A 16,702-nucleotide genomic window follows, 5' to 3' on the forward strand; every position below is an offset into this window, starting at 1 on the left:
ATCAGATCTCCGCAGGTCCTGAATGATTGTGGACTCTCTCCTCTGGGACGAAGGGAAATCTAAGCAGTGACATGATCAGGGTTGTATTTTAGAAAGTTCACTGTTATAATGGTATTGAAGGTAATCTGGAGGGGGACAAGAAAAAAGACAGGAAGAAAGCGTTTAAGGCTCATATAGCCCTTCAAACATGGGGAAACAGGATTAATAATAATGAAAGGTAGTATTTAATGAACACTGACTCTGAGCCAGACCCTGAACCTGAGTTATGCCAACCCTATCAAAACCCCTTATGGTATGTGCTTTTTATTATCCCCATGCTATTGAAAGAACAGAGGAGGTAAAGGGACTCTAAGTAGCTTGTCTCTGGTTATACAGCCAGCGGGCAACAAGGGCGTTATTTATTTCACTCCAGATCTGGTGATTTTAAACGCCAATAAAAATCTTAACATGATACTTTTGTAACTAAAGAAAAAAAGTTCTACAAGAGGCACACAAAGTTTTAAATATTATATTAAAGACTGCTCTTTTAAAAACATCCAGAAGGGTAGCATTTTAGCAGCCTTGAGAACTCATTATAAAGCAACACCATTTAAAACCTTTTGTTCCTGGAACAAAAACAGAAACACAGATCAATAGAACAGATTGGAAGATCCAGAAATAGAAAAATTGTTTTTTAAAAATGTGACACATGATAACACAAGCTTCCCATAACAAAAAGTGCTAGAAAGAATTATTTAATAAATCAAATTGAAATACCTAGATAATAATTTGAGGAACTGATCAGGTTAGATACATACTTTATACTGTACACAAAAATAGCCTCTGCATGGATTAAGGAGTTAAATACAAATAAAAAAAAGTTGAATGACAGAAAAACCAGCAGGAGATGGAATAGAATATTTATCAGATTTGGGAAAGAACAGTAACTTCAGCTTTGAAGCAGTGGAATAAATCATGAAGGGAAGGACTGACAGATTTGAATACATAAAAAATTTAAAACTTCTGTACAATGAGAAAACAGCAAGACTTAAATAAAAAGGACATTATACTGAGGCATTATTTGCATTCCATCTGACAAAAAGGGCTTTTAAACTCAAACTCTATATGCCCTCATTCAAATTTATAAGGAAAACATCAGATCTCCAAATATAAATATGTAATATAAGGAAAAAATAATGGATACACAGAGAAGCACCATAGGTAAAGAAAAAATAGAAAATGGCTCAGTCCACCAACGATTAATACAATAAAAGGAAAACAAACTTAAGATGGGAGCTTTTACCTTCCTAAGTAACATTCCCTGCCAGCAGACAGCACGCAAGGTTGCTTCTCTCGGCTGGAAGGCTGAGCAACTGGGTGCTTACTGATGGCTGCGACCTTCTTAAAACTCAGCATCACAACACACAGCTGTGTCAGGCTCCAAACCACAGTGATTTCCACAATCAGCAATTACATACTGAGCCCTTTTATCTTTCGGAAATAATAAAAGCAAAAGTGGCCTGAGCCTGGAGATGGTCATTCGTTACCGCTCACAAGGGGGAAATGCTGTGAACCACCTGAACATCACAGTTTTGGGGAATGGTTTTATAAACTATGACACACGCTATTAAACAAGGGGAGACGCTCTAAGCTTTTCAGAATTTTAGTCCAAAAGGATGGAGAGAGACAGGTAGCTATCCTGAGAGGGGAACAGTATGAAGAGCAAATCATAAAATGATTGCCTTTAAGGTTATTAGAGCCTGGATGAGCTTATCATTGGAGGGGAGCAATATATTCGAGAAAAAAGAAGGAGCATGTGAGAAAGAGAGAAAGAAGAAAGGAGAGGAAGGATGGGAGCAGAGGAGAGGAGAGTGTGTGTTGAGAGTGCAGGGAGGGGCTGAAGTGCAGACAGCAGACGTCTGCCAAGGTAAGCACAGACGGGAAGACGCAGAGCTACCGGCACATGCTTGAAGCGAAGGCTCACGGGCCAACTTTATCGTTCGAGAATTCCTCACCTAGGTAAGCTGTTCTTGATTTGGGGACCCTGTGCCCTTGATATCAGCGGTGCTATAATTCTGTAACCTTTTATAACAGTCAGGTTTTAGTGTCACTTCCCAGCTAGGAGAAGGCAATGGCACCCCACACCAGTACTCTTGCCTGGAAAACCCCATGGACAGAGGAGCCTGGTGGGCTGCAGTCCATGGGGTCGTGAAGAGTCAGACATGACTGAGCGACTTCACTTTCACTTTTCATTTTCATGCATTGGAGAAGGAAATGGCAACACACTCCAGTGTTCTTGCCTGGAGGATCCCAGGGACGGGGGAGCCTGGGGGGCTGCCGTCTCTGGGGTCGCACAGAGTCGGACACGACTGAAGAGACTTAGCAGCAGGCCAGCTAGGAAAGGAAAAATGCACAGAAGTGCCACCAGGGGGCAAGTTTGGTACTGGCAAAGGGACTTCAAACAGAACATGCAAAAAATATATATATCTATTTTTCTTTCAGCATGGAGTCCATTCGTTGTTTTGCAACAATGCATCAAGTCCAGAGCAATTTCCTTAATGGGTGTGTAGTGGGTATGAATTTCGCTCAGGTGTACAAGAAATGTCACAGTGCTTTACATCCTTTAAATAAAATGAAATCCAACCTCAAGCCGTCATCCTGCTAGTTCAGGTTAAAAGTCAATTCAGTCATCAACATGGCTCCCGCAGCCTCACAGGGTCCAGCAGAGATTCTTGGGGGAGTCTCATTCAGGGCTAACATTTGGCCTTTGGTTCAGTATGTGAAAGGCTTATGGTTTGAACCAACATGATCCCTTGATAGGCTGTGACTTTTTAGGAATGGGCAGACAGCCACCTGAAACACACACACACACACACACACACACACACACACACACCTCCTTAGAGCACTCAGGGGAGGGAAGCTGGGGATCAAGGCATCCTTCTTTGCAGAGCCCTTATCTCCAGCATGCCATGCCCCTCTCTGCTCCTCTTCACTGTGCCTGCCACTCTGCTTCCACACTCTTCACCTTCCTCTGGGGGTTTTGTCTCTGGCCAGCTGAGGCTTGCAGAAAATCTAGGAAGACAGACCTCTTCAAAACTACAGAAGCCTCAGGAGAAGCGTGGAGTCCAGAGGCCAGGTCTAGTCCGAAGGTTGAAAACACAACAGCAGCAAAGACAAAAGCGTGCTGCCACAACTGCCCACAAGACCACAGTTCTTAAACACCCCGCTCACAAGTCCGACAGCATGGGACAGTGAGTTTTCTTTTTCTGGCAGATGACACAGAACTCAGATATCCCTCAGAGCTGATGGCAGGCCGGGACTGCCCTGGGGGAACAAAGACAAGGGCAGAGCACATCCTCGTGTCAAGGAGCTTCTGGTGACACACACGCGGAAACGTGGGATCGGGTACTAGTGGATTTAGGGAAGAGTTGCAAGCTAAGTGAAGTGAAGTCGCTCAGTTGTGCCCGACTTTTCACTTTCTTTCACTTTGCAAGCTAAAAGCCTGAAGGCCAGATCCCGCTGGCCTTAACACATTTTCCGTTTGCCAACATTTACAACATTTAAAAGCAAAGGCCAGTTTACATAAGTTTCTATAAATCTAGAATCTCTTTAAAAAATAAGGAGGCCTGGAAAGCCAGGTCTGCGTGCCCACATGGCAGCCATCCCTAGGGACTGAGCGGAGGCTGCTCTGGGTGCCTGGAACCAGCGCTCCCTGCCATGTGGCCACAGCCCCGCCACTCCCTGCAGGGCCATGCCCCGTCTGCTTCCCTCCTGTGTGCTGCTGGCTCACCGCTACAGGTATTAGGTTTGCAACTCCTGACTGAGTGGACTAAATGAAATTATACTCAGGACACAGTGGTAAGCGCACCATGAAACTAACAGCTTCTTCAGTTCTTCAGGGCTCAGTGTGATGCATCTGGAGATTCAGAATTATTTCAGACAAGCCTAAAGATCTGAGCAGAGACTAAAGAAACTGCCATGTTTAAGTGATCGACTTGTTTCATCTGCAAATGTTACAGACCAGGCCAGTCATCCTCCCACCATCACACAGAGTATATGTATGACTGTGTGCTTAAGACCAAACCCGAGGCACGAACAGGGATTCGGGAAATGTGGCCGCGGCTGTGTGCTCTGGTCTCATTTCTCGTTACTGCTATCCTGAGTACCCCATGGATCAGCCAGTCACAAGTGGACAAGTGTGTGCTGCAGTGAGTGAGCTGCCAGAGGCCACGCCCACGGACATTCTTCTCTCAGACACAGTCCTGTCCTGACCTCGGGCCCATGGACTCAGCCCCAGCCTTTAGAGACACCGGCTTCATTTTTCTGAACTTAAATTTTCAAAAGATAATTAAAAACTCAGAACTTCTTGCATAGTCAGTTAGAAAAGTCTAACAAAAACATAAGAAACTGTTAAACGTGGGGAGAAAAATAAAGGAAAGAAAAAAATAATTTTTTTTATTGAGAATATCTAGACTTGTTTGGCTTTCTTGGGGGAGGGGTGTGGTTCAAGTAACAATCTGGGGAAACTCTTCCCTATATGTCTGAAAATAATGCTTAAAGACCAGAAAGCAATGTATGAAATAAATTAACAACACCATTTTGACAAATGTATTTTACATGTTGTAAAGTGCTGCTGAATACAAAGGACAACTCATGTGAACCTCCCCTTTATACACACATCCCCAACATGCAGCTGTGTGAACCTTTAACTGCTTGAAACTGTATTGACCTGACAAAGGAGAGCTACTTAGAAAGACCATAAGGAGACAACAGGGAAGAGAGATAGGCATCAAAGCTGCACGACAAAGCACCCACCTCCTCCAGCAGAAGCGGCAGCCAGCCTCCTGGGCTGACTCTGAAGAGGCTGCATGCAAGGGACTAAGAGGCTCCTTGACCCCTGATGACCCAGAAGAAACTGCTTATAACTAACAGAGTATCTGACAGATTGTACAAAATAACATCTTTCCCTGAGAGAATACCTAAGAGAAGAGCATTTTATCCCTGGTCTTCATAGTTTGGGGAAAGAGGATATAGTATCTGTCCCTGATGGCTCAGCATGTAAACCCACCTACCAATGCAGGAGGCACGGGAGACGTAAATTCAATCCCTGGATCAGGAAAATCCCCTGGAGGAGGAAATGGCATCCTGCTCCAGTGTTCTTGCCTGGAAAATTCCATGGACAGAGGAGCCTGGTGGTCTATAGTCCAAAGGGTCCCAAATACTCAGACATGACTGAATAACTAAGCAGGCATGCAGGCAAGCATAATAGAGTATTATCATCAGAAGGACACCATCTCAAGTTACACTTAGAAATATTTTGGGCTTCCCTCATGGCTCAGTTGGTAAAGAATCCACCTGCAATGCAGGAAACCCTGGTTCAATTCCTGGGTTGGAAAGATCTGCTGGAGAAGGGATAGGCTGCCCACTCCAGTATTCTTGGGCTTCCCTGGAGGCTTAGCTGGTAAAGAATCCACCTGCAATTCGGGAGACCTGGGTTCGATCCCTGGATTAGGAAGATCCCCTGGAGAAGGGAAAGGCTACCCACTCCAGTATTCTGGCCTGGAGAATTCCATGGACTGTATAGTCCATGGGATTGCAAAGAGTCGGACATGACTTTCACTTTCTTTTCAAGACACTTCTATATTAGCTGCTGCTGCTAAGTCGCTTCAGTCGTGTCCAACTCTGTGTGACCCCATAGACGGCAGCCCACCAGGCTCCTCTGTCTCTGAGATTCTCTAGGCAAGAATACTGGAGTGGGTTGCCATTTCCTTCTCCCTTCTATATTAGAATTTTCTTAAATATGATTTTTAAAGTTTGGCTTTAAAATGAAGGATATCCACTAGTAAACAGGATTTTTGAAAATATTGTAATTTCTATATCACAGGGTTCTCATGTTTGAAAAAAAACAAACACTGTCATGCTTTTAAAGAAACAGGGGTTTTTAGTTCACAGTCAAAAAATGAGTGATTGATAAGCCAATGTCACAGATGATGAAGAAAAGAAAATCAAAATCAAGTCCTCAAAATACACAGAAGACTTCAAAATGTGTCCGGACTCATATGCACTCATGTGAATGTACATACACAGAGGAAACAAGTGAAGCACAGCCAGTATACCGAGGCCCTCCCTGCCACAGACCGGGGACTGGGTGTCCTTCGAAGCACACGACTCTCCCCAGTGTTCGTTGTCTCAAATGCTATTCATCGGAAACCCACCAGGGAGAACAGGAGATTCCCTCCAAACCCAGAGTGCCGTATCAAGTTACACCACCAAATAAGCAATAAAACAACAAAGCCATCAAGCAGGTTCTAAACGATTTAGTCCTCAACCAGAAATCAATTTGCCAACATCTGCTGGATCATTGAAAAAGCAAGAGAGTTCCAGAAAAACATCTACTTCTGCTTTATTGACTATGCCAAAGCCTTTGACTGTGTGGATCACAATAAATTGTGGAAAATTCTGAAAGAGATGGGAATACCAGACCACCTGACCTGCCTCTTGAAAAATCTGTATGCAGGTCAGGAAGCAACAGTTAGAACTCAACATGGAACAACAGACTGGTTCCAAATAGGAAAAGGAGTATGTCAAGGCTGTATATTGTCACCCTGCTTATTTAACTTATATGCAGAGTACATCATGAGAAACGCTGGGCTGGATGAAGCACAAGCTGGAATCAAGATTGCCAGGAAAAATATCAATAACCTCAGATATGCAGATGACACCACCCCTATGGCAGAAAGTGAAGAGGAACTAAAAAGTCTCTTGATGAAAGTGAAAGAGGAGAGTGGAAAAAGTTGGCTTAAAGCTCAACATTCAGAAAACTAAGATCATGGCATCTGGTCCCATCACTTCATGGCAAATAGATGGGGAAACAGTGGAAACAGTGGCTGACTTTATTTTTCTGGGCTCCAAAATCACTGCAGATGGTGATTGCAGCCATGAAATGAAAAGATGCTTACTCCTTGGAAGGAAAGTTATGACCAACCTAGATAGCATATTCAAAAGCAGAGACATTACTTTGTCAACAAAGGTCTGTCTAGTCAAGGCTATGGTTTTTCTAGTAGTCATGTATGGATGTGAGAGTTGGACTACAAAGAAAGCTGAGTGCCGAAGAATTGATGCTTTTAAACTGTGGTGTTGGAGAAGACTCTTGAGAGTCCCTTGGACTGCAAGGAGATCCAACCAGTCCATTATGAAGGAGATCAGCCCTGGGTGTTCATTGGAAGGACTGATGTTGAAGGTGAAACTCAATACTTTGGCCACCTGATGCGAAGAGCTGACTCAGTTGAAAAGATCCTGATGCTGGGAAAGATTGAGGGCAGGAGAAGGGGACGACAGAGGATGAGATAGTTGGATGGCATCACCGACTCAATGAACATGAGTTTGAGTGAACTCCGGGGGTTGGTGATGGACAGGAAGGCCTGGTGAGCTGCGGTTCATGGTGTCGCAAAGAGTCCGACACAACTGAGCAACTGAACTGACTGACTGTTGAGGAGAAAGGAGCCTGTTATAAATGTCCAACATTAGTCACAAATCTGCAGGTCTGTGAGTGAAAAAAAATGTTGAAATGACCATGCCTGATTACAAAAAACACTTTATTAATTACTTTTAAGAATGTAAATTATGTTGGTGGAATGCAGAGCTGTTGAAGAAACGGTGACAGAAGAGGAAATCTGCATCAGAGCACTGAGTAATGATGAAATAAAACAAACTGACAAAGTTTCAATTACATTCCCTGGGTCTTATGGTTTCAGCTTCATCTCTGTTCCCTCTCCCCAGCTCCCCTTCCCCTCCTACCCAGTCACTGAGTGAGAAGAAAGCAAGTTGCCTTAGGGAGTGACGTGTTCTTGCCCACAGAGCAGGCAGCCTTTAGAAGCCCTGGGAGCCCTGCTAAAGCTCTCACTCTGGACCCAGGGGCACTGTCTCTGAACCTGAAATCAGTGCAGATAATGTGTGTTTCAGCAAGGAGATGAGAGGAAAAAAAGAGAAGTGGGAAGGGAACTCAAATGTTTGCAAACGAATTGATTGACTATGGGATAGTCATGGTCTCCAAACAAGACAATCCCTTTGGTATAAGAAGACAAGATTAGAGCATCTCTGAGTAATTAAACATTTTAAATCCATTCCTAAAAACACTTGTTTGTTCTCTGACAATTGTGAAAGTCGCTCAGTTGTGTCCGACTCTTTGCGGCCCCACAGACTATACAGTCCATGGAATTCTCTAGGCCAGAATACTGGAGTGGGTAGCCTTTCCCTTCTCCAGGGGATCTTCCCAACCCAGGGATCGAACCCTGGTCTCCCACATTGCAGGTGGATTCTTTACCAGCTAAGCCACAAGGGAAGTCCAATACTTATTTTGTGTATTGGTTAAATGTACATACTATTTTTTAAATGAATACATGTAGGGGACTTTCCTGGTGGCCCGCCTTGCAATGCAGGGGATGTGGGTTTGATCCCTGGTCAGGAACTAAGATACCACATGCCGCAGACCAATTAAGCCTACATTCCACTACTAGAGAGTCCACGTGCCAGAAGATTGTGAGTGCCGCAATGAAGACCTCATGTGGACAAATAAATAAAAGGAAATTTAAAAAATTAATACATGTAGATAATTTAAAAACAACTAATACATATTGGGGTAAATAATTAAAAAGTTTTTTCCCGTTACAAGATTATGGCCAAAACTTGGATAGCCTTTGTCTGGATAAACACTCAAGAAACTCTATGCCTTCAGTGGGTCTATACTTTGGTTTACTATTATTGTTGCTGTCATTACTATTACTTTCACAAAAGCAATATATACTGATTATAGAAATTAAGATATTACAGAGGAATAGAAAAGAAAGAGGAAGATCAGCTGTAACTATGTCTAAAATAGTTTGGTGTGTATTGTCGGTCACTTTCCTAACCACATAAACAATATTTCATGTGTACACGAGTATCTATGTACATACAAACTATGGGTTTTCCAGGTGGCACTAGTGGTAAAGAATCCACCTGCCAAAGCAGGAGACGCAAGTTTGATTCCTGGGTCAGGAAGATCCCCTGGAGGAAGAAATGCCAACCCATTCAAGTATTCTCTCCTGGACAACATGGATTGAGGAGGCTGGCGGGCTACAATCCATAGGGGTTGCAAAGAGCCAGACACGACTGAGTGATTGAGCACACACACACAAACAGTAATTTTTCAAAATTTGCATCATGCTGCTGTTCTGCTGCTGCTAAGTTGCTTCAGTCGTGTCTGACTCTGTGCGACCCCATAGACGGCAGCCCACCAGGCTCTGCTGTCCCTGGGATTCTCCAGGCAAGAATACTGGAGTGGGTTGCCATTTCCTTCTCCAACGCATGAAAGTGAAAAGTGAAAGCGAAGTTGCTCAGTCATGTCTGACTCTTAGCGACCCCATGGACTGCAGCCTACCAGGCTCCTCCATCCATGGGGTTTTCCAGGCAAGAGTACTGGAGTGGGGTGCCATTGCCTTCTCCCGCATCATACTATAGTGACTGTTCTATAACTTATCTTTCCAGTTAATAACAAATTATGAATATGTTATTCTGGAACAAAATTTTAATTGTCTATACACTACAAATTTTCATATAAATTGTATTCTATATTTGAACTAATTCCCTATAGCTGAATATTGAAGTTTTTAAAAATGTCTTGCTATTTTAATGCCTAAGGATCAGACATGGAGGCCTTTGGATGCCAAGCAGAATGAACTAGATTGTATCCTGTGGATCAGTCATTCTCAGGGGAATGGTACTACACCTCCAGGGAATATTCTGGGAATTCAGGCAGATGCTTTTGGTTTTCTTGATTTTTGGGGGTTGCTACTGGTGTTCAGTCACTTGGGCACCCAGATGCCAGCTGCCCTGCCATGTGCAGAGTGGTCCTGAGCCAGACAGAGCTGCCCCACATCCTGCAGGACTTTCAAATGTCCTGCTGGAAATGCAGGAGCCCAAGATTATGGTTACCAGAACCCTGTTTCACAAGCAAATGCAAACTATTCTATGCCCGTTTTAAAAAAACACCAAGTTTTCTACTATCATGTAAATCAAGGGAAAACGTTTTCTTCAATGCTTTACCAAGAATTGTGTGTCTTGTTTTGAAAATTATGGGGCCTTCCTGGTGGCCCGGTGGTTGAGACTGTAGTTCCAGTGTCGCGGGCATGGTTCAGTCCCTGATCAGGAAACTAAGATCCCACATGCCGCACAGCACAGCCAAAAATAAAAATTAAAAAAAGAAAAAAGAAAATTATGTCTCCAATATCATCACCCCATTCCTATTATTTGCATCAGCAATAACTTTTAAGAGTCATATTCATAGTGATTCTAAGAGGATATGTAAGGATCTTATCACTGCCTCACGTCTTCTAATATTGTTGTGCCAAATGTTTATGTAATAAAATACATATCTTTAAAGATTATTATTCCTTCATATGACCAGTAACACCTTCTGCTACCTTTTACAAAATTCCGTGTAGGTAGGCCTTATTTTCTATTGGTTTCATCTTCAGAGAATAAAGAGAACATCAACAGAATTTATTATAAACAGTGGTTGGTGGTCAATCGGGTGGAAAGCTCTGACTAGAAGAACAAGGAAAGCATTCAGAGGCCTTCAGGAGGAAAATAAGGAGATAAAACAGGGCAGCAGGTATGACTGTGTGGAGAGAAGAAAAAATAAACAGGAGACAGACACCAGAAAAGATGCAAGAACAATCTGCTTGGGGAACTAATGAAGACCTAGAAGGCCGCAATGCCTGAAAAAACAAAGCAAAAAGAAGAGCTCTAATGGAGGACAACTTCAAAAGGAGTCTGAACTCAGCGGATGCGCAGGGTCAGAGAGGGGCTGTCACAGCAGCAGGAGAGTGCGTTCTCAACAACCGTCTCACACGTGCACGTGAGCGCACACACACACACACGCTTACACACTGACACACTCACACTCCAGATTCATTACCAAATAAGCTTCCTCCCCTCCTCCTGCCACAGGGAAGACTTCTCACACCATTGATGCTGAACTCTGACAGCTCCGTCTGACACGAGTCTGATGCGGGCGGGCAAAGCCTTATTTGGTTTATTTATTTGTTTGTGATTCTCCAACCAAGATAAACCCCGAAACAAATTTCAAGTGTGCTTTAAGTACACTCCAGGTTATAAATCACACGCTTGCATTCTCATACTACAGTAAGCACGAAATCGCATAGATCATCAACAGATATATATGCCTCCCTGCCTTGCCGAATTCACTCACACACATCCACGACAAGAGAGAGGCTAAAAGGAAACTTAGACGAGCACCCATGATGATTCATCTGCAACATACGTGTTTATGAATCAGAAGAAACCAGAACAATTAGAATCGGATGATACTAGACTGGGCAAGGGCCCCAAGGTTCTAACCGGCAGAAAAGCCTTTCCAAAACGAAAGGATGGCGATTCATGGATGTTAACCACGAGAGCACAAATGCTGGCAAAAACTGCAGGGAGAAGAGACGACCCGATTCATATTCAATTTCCAATTAAGATTAAAACTGTATTATGTGCTGATTTATCGGATTTTAGCTTATATACCCACCTTGATTTCAAATTTTCTGAGATTAGGTCATGTAAATATTTCTGTAAACAAAGGAAGAGTGAGGCCATGGTGTCCCCAAACATGAAAGGGACTATTTAGTTGTCCTGATCCGTGTCCGTGCAGTGGTCCATAAAAGATGAACATCACCTTCTCGTGTGCTTATCTTAACAATCAGAAAGAGAGAAGAATGGCCACCATATTTTTCTCAGCTGTTAGCAAGTATCCCCCACATCACCAAACAATGCCTGATGCATTCCATCAAAGCAAACATCACGATTAAATTCTCACACCTTTAAGCTCTTGTTTCTTTTTGAGTCACTTACCGTCTGAAATGTAGTCTTTAGTACTTTCTCATTTGCACCGTGTGATGTATGAAAGGCAAGCCAGATCCTGCCTGAAGTGGCCCATGGAAGGCTTGTCTAGGCAAAGGCACAGGTAACTCTGTCCATCTCTCCCTATCTCTGCTACCTGATCGCAGGTTCAAGGAGAGGTAGAGTATTTATATATTGGGTATTTACTGTGCTACCTTGCAGGAGACGAAATGAGCCACGAATAAACAGAAAGTGACCAGAGGCAGAAGAAGATGCGGCAGGTAAGGATCCAGGTGGCCATGGCTTAAAGGTCATGATCGTCCCACCCCCACCTGACTAGGCACAAATCCCAAGCACCTCGCTGTGGGAGGTGGGCCTCCATCTGCGCATGCCACTCACCCGCTGCTCTCATCCTGCCCTCCGCCTGCCCCTCACCCCACTCTGTTGGTTTTCCACAACGCCCTCCTCTCTCGAGCCTCTGGGCCATCATGCTGTGATTCTTCCTGGAACCCACCTGACCGGCAGCTACTTACTATTCAAGATTCGGATCTTCTGTCACACACACTAGGGTGATATCCTTTCTCTCTGCCTTTATAGGGTTTCTCTCCATCTAGGCACCTATGAGTTCCCTTGTGACGATGTCTTTACTCGTCTGTCTCCTAGAATACGAGATTCCCAGGACGGGGACCAAGTCCCTTACGTGTGTATCTCCTGGGCCAGGCATAGTGAGCACCTGATTGGAAAGTTTTCCCTTTTCTTCTAGAGGGCAAGGAGAAGGGGTACCATCTATCGAAGGTATTAAAACTATCATTGATTTCCCCACTGAGGGCAGAGAGGGGTTTGCAAATAGGAGCTGTTACAGTCAGGCACATATAGCTAGCTCACTGTGCTGGAGAGGGAGCAGGCAGGGGATACAGGGATACAGGGCTCCTGACGTGACGGGACCCAAGAACTTGCCCTTTACATGACGGGCACAGAGTGCTCAGGGGATGCTCATTCAATTCAATCTGCACTCCATCCATGCAGCGGGAAGGTGGGGTCATGGGAGGTCGACTTGGGAGACTTCAGAATTCTTGGAAACGTGGGTCAGGAGGAGGATGCTCCTTGGCGGGGCCATGCTGGGGAGGTGCAGGAGGGACACAAGAAGCCCCCAGCGCCCGAGGCCTCTCCTCACTCTGGACGGCCAGCCCTCCCCAGCTGTGTGTGAAGGCTCCCTGCAGCATATTCAGTTCAGTGGTGAGCTGACGTTCATTGCCAGCATCTCTTTCTTTTTTATCACGTTAGTCCCTTGGGCAAAAGATGCAGGGTCTTTGTTGACAGAAAGAACAGAAAGTCTCACATTCATGAAGGGGAGCAGATTTAGACTTTAAGGTTGCCTTCTAGGGAGGTGATGCGCAGTCACAGACAAATACCAGTGGGGATGAAGAAAGAAGCCACGCGTCTTACGACATCAGCCACTGCCAGATCACATGCTTGGAAACGCACTGAGAATTAGAACTTTGCATACGTTCTACAACCATTTTGCAAACAGCACAATTATTTTGAATTTGTGTGTGTGTGTCAAGTGTGTTGGCTGGTCAAACGTAAATAATGCTTACAACTGTTGGCATGTGCTTAGCTTTTAATGCACTAAGAACCACCTCTCTAGAACTTCAAGAAGATCTTGCCAGTCTGGAATTATTTACAGGCTCAACAGACAACAGGCATTGGATCTACTTCTTCGGAAGGAAAGATGTGATGTGCTTATTACTCACCAAATGAAGTTTTGCCCAGAACTCAGGTCCTTCCTCCATCTGTCTGAGGCTCGGTGGAATGTACCAAAAGCAAATATTGGCATATTCAGGCTGAAGAGGAAGAAAGTTTGAAAGCTGTTAATTAATCTTAGAATGCAGTTCAACTCTCAGCTAGTTTCTCTGAGTCATCATATGTGTCTTACATTGGTAACACCAGAATCTGACAGATTAGACATCCATCCTGCCTTACTTTCAGTACAGCTTATTGGGAAATTTTCTTCTCCGTTAGTGTACCCAGAGAGTGCTATTTCCTCTGGATTCGGGATGAGCACAAGATCAAGAATAAACACAATTAAGTTGGAAGTTGATCCAATGCAGATCTAACTAAGCATTAGTTATAGTGCCTGACACGCAAACACCCAGAGGTGCCCTCGTTTGTCCCTCTGGTGTGGTCACTGACCTGGAGCCAGACATCCTGGAATGCGAAGTCAAGTGGGCCTTAGGAAGCATCACTAAGAACAAAGCTAGTGGAGGTGATGGAATTCCAGTGGAGCTATTCCAAATCCTAAAAGATGATGTTGTGAAAGTGCTGCACTCAATATGCCAGCAAATTTGGAAAACTCAGCAGTGGCCACAGCACTGGAAAAGGTCAGTTTTCATTCCAATCCCAAAGAAAGGCAATGCCAAAGAATGCTCAAACTACCACACAATTGCACTCATTTCACATGCTAGTAAAGTAATGCTCAAAATTCTCCAAGCCAGGCTTCAGTAATACGTAAACCATGAACTTCCAGATGTTCAAGCTGGTTTTAGAAAAGGCAGAGGGACCAGAGATCAAATTGCCAACATCCACTGGATCATCAAAAAAGCAAGAGAGTTCCAGAAAAACATCTATTTCTGCTTTATTGACTATGCCAAAGCCTTTGAGTGTGTGGATCACAATAAACTGTGGAAAATTCTGAAAGAGATGGGAATACCAGACCACCTGACCTGCCTCCTGAGAAACCTGTATGCAGGTCAGGAAGCAACAGTTAGAACTCGACATAGAACAACAGACTGGTTCCAAATAAGAAAAGGAGTACATCAAGGCTGTATATTGACACCCTGCTTATTTAACTTATATGCAGAGTACATCATGAGAAACGCTGGGCTGGAAGAAGCACAAACTGGAATCAAGATTGCCGGGAGAAATATCAATCACCTCGGATATGCAGATGACACCACCCTTATGGCAGAAAGTGAAGAGGAACTAAAAACCTCTTGATGAAAGTAAAAGAGCAAAGTGAAAAAGTTGGCTTAAAGCTCAACATTCAGAAAACTAAGATCATGGCATCCGGTCCCATCACTTCATGGGAAATAGGTGGGGAAACAACGGAAACAGTTTCAGACTTTATTTTTTGGGGCTCCAAAATCACTGCAGATGGTGATTGTAGCCGTGAAATGAAAAGACACTACTCCTTGGAAGGAAAGTTATGACCAACCTAGACAGCATATTAAAAAGCAGAGACATTACTTTGTCAACAAAGGTCTGTCTAGTCAAGGCTATGGTTTTTCCAGTGGTCATGTATGGATGTGAGAGTTGAACTGTGAAGAAAGCTGAGCGCTGAAGAATTGATGCTTTTGTTTTTTTTTTCTTTTTTTTTAGAATTGATGCTTTTGAACTGTGGTGTTGGAGAAGACTCTTGAGAGTCCCTTGGACTGCAAGGAGATCCAACCAGTCCATCCTAAAGGAGATCAGTCCTGGGTGTTCATTGGAAGGACTGATGTTAAAGCTGAAACTCCAATCCTTTGGCCACCTGATGTGAAGAGCTGACTCATTGGAAAAGACCCTGAGGCTGGGAAAGATTGAGGGCAGGAGGAGAAGGGACCGACAGGGGATGAGATGGCTGGATGGCATCACTGACTCAATGGACATGAGTTTGGGTGAACTCCAGGAACTGGTGATGGACAGGGAGGCGTGCTGCGGTTCATGGGGTCACAGAGTCAGACACGACTGAGCGACTGAACTGAACTGAAAATTGATTATTATCTCCCACATCTCCTTCCAACAACTCCTTCTCTATTTAAGGTAGTCAAAGTTGTCTTCTATTTCCTGCTATACTTGACGAATGCAAAATCACCGATTACCTGTGAGTTGATAACATATGACATACTTGGGCTTTACTTAACCAGCCTTGCTGTGACCCTGATCAATACAGCATCAAAAGAAGGAAAAAAAAAAGAGCATCACCTTGACTCCTGACTCTCGGGTATCAGTATGGGGAGGGGTGTAAGTCCACTAGAGACCCTGCTCACAGTGCACACTTAGCCCCTGGGCTCAGCACCCCCAGAGTGCAATTCAGTCCAACACAGAAATGGCTGAAGAACTGGCATTTTCAGAAGCATTCCCTGGTGGTTCCGTGGAAAAGAATCCACTTTCCAGTGCAGGGAACATGGGTTCAATCCATGGTCGGAGAGATCCTACATGCCTTAGAGCAGCTAAGCCCGAGCGCTGCAACTACTGGGCCCACGCACCACAGCGAAAGAGCCCACGTGCCTCCACTGAGACCTGATGCAGCCAAAGAAATAAATTAGTTAATAAGTTAACTTTTAAGGAGAAGCATTTCAGGTGACCTCAAGTGAGCTGCACATCATCTGTGTTTGAGAACTTCTGGTCTAAAGTGGCCCAGTTATTTTCCCCAGTAATCTGGTTTTCCATTAGAAATACTTTGGTTAAATGCGGAATAAGGTCTCACAATGGGCTTCAGGCAGCTGTTTTCACAGAGACATAAATGCAGGGCCTGCTAAGGGCAATCACAGACTTGTACTCAATGACCAGGTGATAACAGACATTACCTTGGGGCTGACAACTCAGACACCCCAAGCTGTGCTCAGAAAAGACCATGGGTCGTGCCCTCCCACCTGGCACCTTCCTCAGAATCGCATTCTTCGTGCAGATAGTTTCGGAAATGACTTCCATTTTCCCACCACAAACACAGTTTGTAGGTAATAACCAGTGTCAGCATAAAGTTTCAAAGTATTTCAGAGAGAGAGGAAACGGCTATCATCTCATCTCCTAAAATCAAAACTGGTACTATAGAGAGTTTGGATTTTAGTGGATT

At 44.2% G+C, this 16,702-nt stretch overlaps 1 protein-coding gene across 10 annotated transcripts in view; it reads right to left on the minus strand.

Moving 5' to 3' along the window:
• GADL1 (GAD like acidic amino acid decarboxylase 1) overlaps positions 1 to 16,702 on the minus strand; it is a 194,519-nt gene that overhangs the window by 55,992 nt on the left and 121,825 nt on the right. For all 10 annotated transcript variants that reach the window (XM_086365635.1, XM_086365632.1, XM_086365633.1 and 7 more), the window contains one exon: positions 13,623 to 13,712. In XM_086365635.1, the coding sequence (XP_086221761.1) occupies positions 13,623 to 13,712 (90 nt within the window). The remainder of the gene's footprint in view (positions 1 to 13,622; positions 13,713 to 16,702) is intronic.

Source organism: Bos grunniens, chromosome 22 (genome assembly GCF_055505025.1).
Source record: "Bos grunniens cultivar Pamir isolate PY7600 chromosome 22, Bosgru_T2T1.0, whole genome shotgun sequence".
NCBI classification, from domain to species: Eukaryota; Metazoa; Chordata; class Mammalia; order Artiodactyla; family Bovidae; genus Bos; species Bos grunniens.